This window comes from Ptychodera flava, chromosome 16 (assembly GCF_041260155.1).
Source record: "Ptychodera flava strain L36383 chromosome 16, AS_Pfla_20210202, whole genome shotgun sequence".
Lineage (NCBI taxonomy): Eukaryota > Metazoa > Hemichordata > Enteropneusta > Ptychoderidae > Ptychodera > Ptychodera flava.
Window position 1 is genome coordinate 5,498,462 of NC_091943.1, and position 8,857 is coordinate 5,507,318.

The following is an 8,857-nucleotide window of genomic DNA, read 5'->3' on the forward strand; positions in this document are numbered from 1 at the left end:
TACACCATTTCAGTTTTGTCCCCATAGATATTCAGAGATGCACTTTCAAGGGCAAATGTATTATGAAGGAGACAGTGTTATTTCTGATGACAGAACTGCCCTCCACCATGGAGGTAATAGACAGCATGACCAATCAATAGCCTTATCGATGTTACAGTAGGCCTAATGTACGAGGAAGTCCCCGGACGTGGGTTTGTTTGATAGAAAAGTCCTTGGCCGAGTTTTACTGTAAGTGGATCATTGACAGGTAAACAAAAGGTGGCACAAAAACACGGAGGTAAGCTTCCAACAGTTGTAAAAGCGGGTCAATAAAATGTTTGCAAAGACTTGTGGGAAAAAACTGCACAATGCATTTAGGTCCGTGGGTGGTTTGCTGATTCCACAGTGGAGGGACTGTGCTGGTACATTCATTGCCATGGACCGTAAGGTAAAACGCTTGCAACCACCATAAATGTAATAATCTCCATAATGTGATATTAACCACAATTGTAATAAAATCAACCACAAATGTAATAAAACAGTCAACCATCAATGCAAAAACTCGGAACCACAAATGTAATAAATAAATTAACCATAAATGTAATAAAAACAAGATTGGAACTAATTTGGGATAATTGGATAGTGAAGTAATGTCGATTTAATCTACAAATGTAATCTCACCTGCTTATATATTACACACTTGTTTTTATGAGTAATTTGCGATATTGTATTATTCAGCAATATGGCACCTAACACTTTTGAGAAATTTGCAAATTATGGAAATCCAATTATCCCGAATTAGTTCCAATCGTGTTAAAAATTCAACCATAAATGTACGGTAATAAACTTGAACTTGTATATATGATCAATTGTTTATCAATGCCCTTAGTAAGTAATAAACTTAAATAAGACTAGTGTAATGTTATTGCATACTTTCCTGAAACTAGGTTTCATTTCCGAAACATAGAATAGGATATATTGAGAACACTTTCAGAAAACGGCGAGGTACCGATTAAACCGTTAGATAAAGGTTCGAAGTGGAATAGCAGTTTAAGACACTAATGATGATATCAAAAGGGAGCGTCAAATATCTCGTCAACAAGTGATACCATACCAAGTTTACAGCAGACGACTCGGAACAAAACAGAAATATACAACCTTATAACAGAAACTTACAACCTCGAGTACGTTAAGGCGAGGCTCGAGAAATTTCTTATGAATATGCAAATTTGCACTAATAAATATTCATGTTTCCCTGAGCGCGCGCGCTCAGCTTGATTCAACCGGGTCGCGGACGTGTATGGTGTGCGAGTACTCGCGAGTGTAGCCTTCGAGGCTTCAGCTCATGTGGGCAAAAGACCCAAACGGGAGATTTGGAACGGCTATTTATGTCAGCCAACTTCACCGTTTCGGTCTTTGGCATATCAAGAGCATATCGAAATGAACGCAGTTTGACGAAGGATATTGTGGCTACGCCATCATGGTTGCCGCCATCAGCACATGTTGATCCCTGATGATGGCCCACCACTTGTTTTCGCCATCATTCATCAAGGACAGACAGGAGTGTTTTGCAACTACTGGTTGTCACTACTCATGATATGTACAAAAAAACGTCAGAAACAAAAGCGAGGTTGAGTATTTTATCGATCTCCAGAACTGCTCTCGCACCGACGCGATCGCTGAATGCGTACGGTGCTGAAATGGACGCGACCGCCTCGTTACTAGGATACAGTCAGCTGTCTCTACCCATAAAGCATTGTATGTGGTCCCTGGATGGGCTTCCCCAGGGGCCTGCATAGGGATTCCCCGGGCCGGCTAGAGTCCCAAATTACGACAAGAAAATTGCCAAAATCCAGCCGCTAAACTTGTTATTGTTTTTAAATCGCTGATTTGAATATTATATTGACATGTTTGTCATTATCATGCTGGCAATTCTTTATCCCAGAAAGCAAGTGCAGGCACAGTTTGACCCCAATTACGCTCGTACTGGAGGTCGTCCGTCAAGGGTCAGCTGATATTTTGTGGCGAGTCATTTATACGGGGGCGAAATTTCTTACAGTAGAGGTCGCACTAGTGATGGAAAGTGAGGTCAACGCGGACAGTGTGGTTATTTACAGGATATGGGGGAGTCTACCGGCTGGATTCTGTGCTCGAACAGACCATACCATTTTCGAACCAAAAATACCGTTATTTAGTGAAATAAATTATTATTTCCGGGATTTTATCAACATAATACTATTTTGCGGAGTCGTTTTTTATAAAATACATATACAAAGTTTGACTAATACGGAAGGATGTGCCGATTTAGCCAGTAAAACCGAAACGCACTCGGCATATTCAAAATGTATATCCACATAATTGAAATTAATGTAATTTAAACAAACACAACACATCCAAATGTATTTTACAAATGTAAAGTATAACTATAAGTTTCTGTCGATTCATATTGTTGTTGTACACTTGATGACGCCAGCAATAGCGATGGAATATAACATAGTCCGCAATGCTTTCAACGATAGAATGGTATGCGATTTCAAATGTCTTGGTACACGATCTATAAAAACGAAAAAATTAAAAATGATTGACACAGAGGGAGAATATACAAGATACTTTTTTGCCTCTTTAGTTGAATTACAATATTGACATTTTTCTTCTTTCAGTCTCATTTTTGGACAATTCCTTTGTACATTTGGTTCGCCTTACTTATTTACAGCTACTTAGATATGACGCTTCGTGTTGATTGTATACACATCTGCTATCAAAGTTTGTAAAAAATTATCGTAATATACAGGGCCATGCGAGTTCCTCATATTTCTTATCAAAACGCTGTTGGCCTGATTTGATTAATCGTTAACATATCATCGATGAAATGCTCGGCCATACTTTCTTTTGGAAGATAAATATCAATGATCATTTTCTATTCCAGCGCCGAGCAAGTGGATGGTACAGGACAGGGAAGCTTCGAATACATTTAATGCGCCAATAACTATCTTTTTGCACTGTCTATTTGTAAGTCATATATGGCTGCTTCTAGCGAACTTACAAAGACTGCCAACAATCGACGGAATTCTAGTTGCATTTTCAAAGACATGGCTTAAAGATCCATTAGCTGTAACTCATTTTTTATTGTTTCTGTGTATCATCTGTCGTTTCTGGTGTGAATCCCTGAACCATGGAGAAATTCCTAATATTTAGCTCATAAATATACCCTATATGAGTATAATCTGCATTGTTATTGTTTAAATTTTGTATTCAGGTCCGGACTAGAATATATTTATCAAAAATAACGATGGTCATTTCACGTACAGGTTGTGTTGGCAAGAAAGAATTGGTCATGATGATCGGATTATAGTAAAATTCTGTAGTTGATACATTGAAACAGAGTAGTGAAAAATTAGTCAAAGTTACATCTAATGTCCCTTTAATAAAGGGAATTAAAACATCTCACCGAAATTCGGATTGCATATTTTGGTAAGCAAAATGAGAAAGGATACAACTAATGACCAATATTGATATCGAAATTCTTCTGCTTTTTTGGAATGGAAGTCACTGCTTAGACCCCCATGTTACATCTGGAACATAACGGATATAGGAGTTTCATAAATTTATTGTTGAAGTATTCAAAAGCGTGTGCATTATTTCCGTGTGGTAGGTTACATTACATTACAATTTAGAATATTAGTCGTTAGTAAAACCAAACCATGGGAATTTTGAACATTTAATTCATTTCTATGACAAATTCGACGTCTACGTACTTCGCATGTAGTTTTATTTTCACGTATTTACACACTGTAATGTATTTCTGGCATGTAGGCCTACCGGTAACTTGTCGTGCTAATATTTTACTGTCATGAGGTAGCAGAAAAACATTTTCCGATATACTAGTATATAAGGTGGATTGCCCAACAGCACATTTCGACCCTTTGTTACATATACATGTCAACTGGAACGCTTGTCATATTTTCCGCAGCCAGTTATTCGTCAGGCCGAGGGGGAAAGTCTGGCAAAGGGGCAAATTCATAATCTTATACTGTAAACGGGCTGGTTGCCTGCTTCAAGCCACCAATTACGTATAGTTGCCTCTTACCAAAAATAGAAATATGTTCAATAACTTATTTCCGATCATTGTTTTGTCCATATTGATAACACTGTTCAATTTTTTTGTCTTCTCTGAGCACTCCAAAGACCAATCTTGCAATGTGCTGGTATATTGACAGCTACTCCACAATTTTGTCCAACACTCCGAGGCGAGAGGGGATATGTGAGTTTACATATACAAGACATATAGACATCATACAAACGTGCCGTGCACGTCTGGCGACGTCATTCAACAATGGACACGATAGAGTAATTCCTCCAGCCGAACACAAAATATCCCAAGACCAAACCAAAGAGAACCGTGATGGCAAGCCACGCGTTGTAGGTCATAACGAGTAGCATGAGTGAGTACGCCAGGGTCATCTGGATTAAATGTAGAGCCGTCTGCAAGACATGGTGAACACTGCACATCACCTCGGCCATTGTTGGAGACCTATATAGTGAAAAGATTTCAAATGGAAATTATCAAAATAAGTGTGGAATAAACTAATTGTGGAGCGGCGGTATAGTTTTGTGTAGGGGTATTGAAACATCAATTATACGAAATTTGATTGCGTGAGTTTTGATTTTTCTTGAGTATAACTTGACTTAATATAAACGTGACGTACGTGAGCGTCGAGTACTCATGGATTCAAAGTGTTGAAGTAGTGTGGTTTTCTGATTGTCAAAATGGGTATGCATTCAAATGCAAATGCTCTTAAAAGAATGACATCTGAAGAAGTAACGAATAACCAAGAGATAAAACGTGTACGTTTATGGATAGACCATAGTTTTTCTCTACAATCAATGGTTTATGTACAGACGTCTCTGTATCAAGCTGTAAGGAAAACATAATTCATAATTCCTGTATAATGTGAGTATATACCTCTTGCTTCACAGTCGTTTCCATGAAAATAAGTAAAAACATGTATAGATAGTAAATGTTATAACGTGAACGATGGTTATTAAGGTCGTTTTACTAAGTACTTAGAATATTTGAGTATGTTATTCATAAAATGAAGATATGATGTATGTTTAGAATTATACATCAGTGGCTTATTAATCTATGAATGTTTGAAGACAATGCAGGTCAATGCGTTACAACATTCTATGAATCACGTGAGGATCACGATGAGTCTATGAATTCTATGAATATTATACATCAATGAGAATGTAAGGGGTAACGGTTATGACAGGTAAACAAAATGCGGCACAAAAACAAAGAAGTAAACTTCCAACAAGTAGTAAAAGCGGGTCAATAAAATGTTTACAAAGACTTGTGGGAAAAAACTGTACAATGCATTTAGTCCGCGACCGTGAATGGTTTGCTGGTTCCACAGTGGAGGGACTGTGCTGGTAGGACATATCGTTATATGGTATTGCGAAAAGTAATGATAAATTGTTTCAAAGAGAGAAAATTATCTTTAAAAAGTTAACTCATTTAAAACATATATTAATGCCCAACATTAGGAATACCCAAACTCTCTCATTTTACTTTCACAATTTAAGTTTCATGACGTCATAATAACAAAATTCAGGTCATATGCACTACAATAACAAAGACACTAGATTTTGGAGGAAATATCAATGTAGGCAAACTGGAGTCACTCCAGCTATTTCTACTATTGTATCAAACGACATTATCACACCAGAACAAGTCACGTGACGACGAATTTGGCGTGACGTCACCCTCTTCAATTTTTCTGCTCACCTGTCTTTTGGAATTATAGCTTGCTTCTCTGTCGATGTTTCGTGTTCTGTTGTTGTAACTTTTTCATTTGTAACCATTTTCTTCAGCAAGCAGTGTCTGAGTACTTTTATCCCTTCGTAGGTGAACGCCATCACACACACAACAAGACAAGACACTAACATCTCTGCAAAATTATGCGCAGTACTTATGTAATCATTATCTGGTAAAATTCGTCAACTTATTGGGAAATTAATATTACTACGCAGATTGCATGACAATCCGTCTACAGTGGCAATTCAGAGAACTGACGTCGGAATGACCTGTCGTAAGGCATTGAAAGGTATTTCAATTATACGAGACATAACATGTAAAAGATCAAGTCATGGTCGACGTCTAATGTCATATTTGAAGTTTACATATCGGCTCATCAATAACTTTTTGAAGACTGATTGAAATTGTGAAAAATATACTTTTCAGATATCGGGCTACTGTAATGTTATACTGCGCAGTAGAAACCATAGTTGCTTGCGAAACTATCTCCTTTCTCGATAGAGAGCTTTACTGACAAGAAAGTAGTAGTACTAGTAGTAGTAGTACTAGTAGTAATCACGGAAATGAATAGTAATACGTCATTTCCGGGTACAATTACTTACGCCAATCGTTGTTTACGTGCCATGGATGAAACAAAATTATGACGTCAGTGTTGAAATGGAAATACGTATACATCTGAAACACGAAACAGCGATACAGTGAATAATGGAATCTCTACAGCGAGTATCGATACGAAGACAGACTGAAAGATCAAATTCGATACACCGGGGCAATCAAATGATAGGGGAAGGTGACAACAGTCAGAACTAGGATTCAATAGTGATGCGAGGTTTGATTAAAGGGGGGGGGGGTCGTCGGAAGTGCGCCTGCGCGACTTTGTTTACAAATGTATTTCATGCATGATATCTAGATGCACGATGTCAAATCACCAACATACCTTGGGTGCAGTGTTCACATTTGGTGGCGGCACCAATACAATGCAACTTTTTAGGTAGGGTCCGATACGACCTTTGAGCGCACTGGGTTCCGACGACCCCCTCCCCACCCCTTTAACAAATCAATGACAGAGTAAGTAATCACTGATAGTAGCTGTGTCCTTTAAACCATACTTTATCGATTGACTTACTGATTGATTGATTCATTCATTCCTTCATTTATTTTTTCACTTACTCATTATCCTGGTTCACCACATTATCTGAATGCCTTAATGTTGAAATCACTGATGTGTTCAAACGTCAAAACAAAGGCCCAGCCGCCAGCGCGTCTTACCGCAAGATATTCCCAGCTGTCACTCAACTTGTCAAGTGAAAACATCGACCCGCCAAACTCAAAAGATCGTGGCGCGAACTACCCGCCAGAGCAAATCTGTTAAACCACGCCTCCAATTTTGACCTCAAATTTCACGATCAACAACTTTCTCAGACGTTGTTCAGACATCGTGGTCCTGTCGACTGGCGCGGCCGGCGGACATTCTGTCGTTCATCTTTGGAAAATTGAAAAATTGTGAGATGATGAACAGGATTTACCCGAACAGAACATCGACACGCCGCGGGAGAAAACAACTAGAAGCATGGCTCGTAATCATGGACTATAGGACTTTGTTAAATATGCAAGGACTGGAAATCAAAGAACTGGATTTTGTTTGAGTGTTGTTCAGAAAAATATTCACATATTCATCACAGTTAGCAATATTCTCATCGGTGAATTTCTCATAGGCTACTGGCGTCAGTTTTTCAACAGTCCATTCCCAAACTGACCATCGGCTTCTCACACATCGTGCGACGGCACTGGTTGAGACATCTCTGCACTATTGCCATATTCGTCATTTTCTTTTGCTTTGTTTTTCTTTGAGAGATATCTAACACTTGACACGATACAAAGCGTTGCCATTAATTTCGTAACCCACGATCGCTGAAACGGAACTTTTCGCCACCTCTCTGCATGACGAGAAAATCGCCAGTAACTTTATCCCCACCACGCAGTAAGATTTCCATTACAATCCTGCAACTTGGGCAAGATTGCCTTTCCACTCCTATATCTCCGTTTGAGCCATTAGGATGTCATAGGACGAAGGTAAATTAACCAGCAGAGATTGGTTCAAGTCGTGAATTTCGAAAATAAAATGATCTGTAAAGTTCATCGTGTAAAATTTGGCAGCCCAGGTCAGGTTTACGTAGCGATCAAACGCGTTTTTATTTAGTCTGTGCAGCTACAGTGAGTGCCGGGTGAAACTTCCCTGTATCGCGTTCACCCCACTCAATGCGTTCATAATCATATCCTACTCACACGTTTCACTTGAAAACAGAACACAAATCATTGCATTCCAAGCGATCACCCAACTCACACGATCACAAATCATGAACTTGAACCAAGTCTAGTAAACCAGTAAGCAAATCAAGAGAAAAGCTGTGCACAAACAGCTTCAAACACAGCGTAAGTGTGCGGTGGTCGGCGTTTGGAAGGTGGGCGTGGTTTTATGTTTTTGGTCTGGGCAGTCAAACTTTTCTGTTTCGCGCGTCGATGTTTTGAATGTGGCGGGTTCATGTTTTCGGTTGACATGTCTTTCTGACAGCCGGAAAAGTTGCGGTCAGACGTGCTGGCGGCAGTGTCTGTTTTTTAACGTTTTGAAACCATTAGTGATTTCAGCAGTAATGTGAACAACTTATTATGAAAATAATCAATACAGTATCAATTCACTCTGGAATAGAATTCACGTGCCAAGGGTCACAGTACATATTTATACGGGCCTAGTCTGGTTGATTTCGTCACTGAAAGATAGAACATGGTTTGATTCAGCATTTTGTGGGTGGTAGAACAAGATACTGCAATTTACAAACAGAAATACTTTATCTTCCCCAAAAGACGCTCATTACATTACCATGCCCTGTCCGTAGCATTTTAATTGGTCGAGCTGAACCATGTGACCGAACACAAATACGCAAAAATGGTTTTTTTATGTGCCCGTGAATATGAATAATATCGTAAATATCGTAACTGTTCAGCTAAAACGTAAATTGTAAGTTTTACAAAGATCATAATCAATCACAAAATTAGAAAGGA

At 38.7% G+C, this 8,857-nt stretch overlaps 1 protein-coding gene across 1 annotated transcript; it reads right to left on the bottom strand.

Annotated features, from left to right (window-relative positions):
• Window positions 1-4,302: 4,302 nt before the first annotated feature.
• LOC139114910 (high affinity copper uptake protein 1-like) lies at window positions 4,303-5,928 on the bottom strand. Its single transcript, XM_070676837.1, has 2 exons — window positions 5,768-5,928; window positions 4,303-4,510 (listed from the first exon to the last, which is right to left on the bottom strand). The coding sequence occupies exons 1-2, from the start codon at window positions 5,926-5,928 to the stop codon at window positions 4,303-4,305; spliced, it is 369 nt and encodes a 122-aa protein (XP_070532938.1).
• Window positions 5,929-8,857: the final 2,929 nt, after the last annotated feature.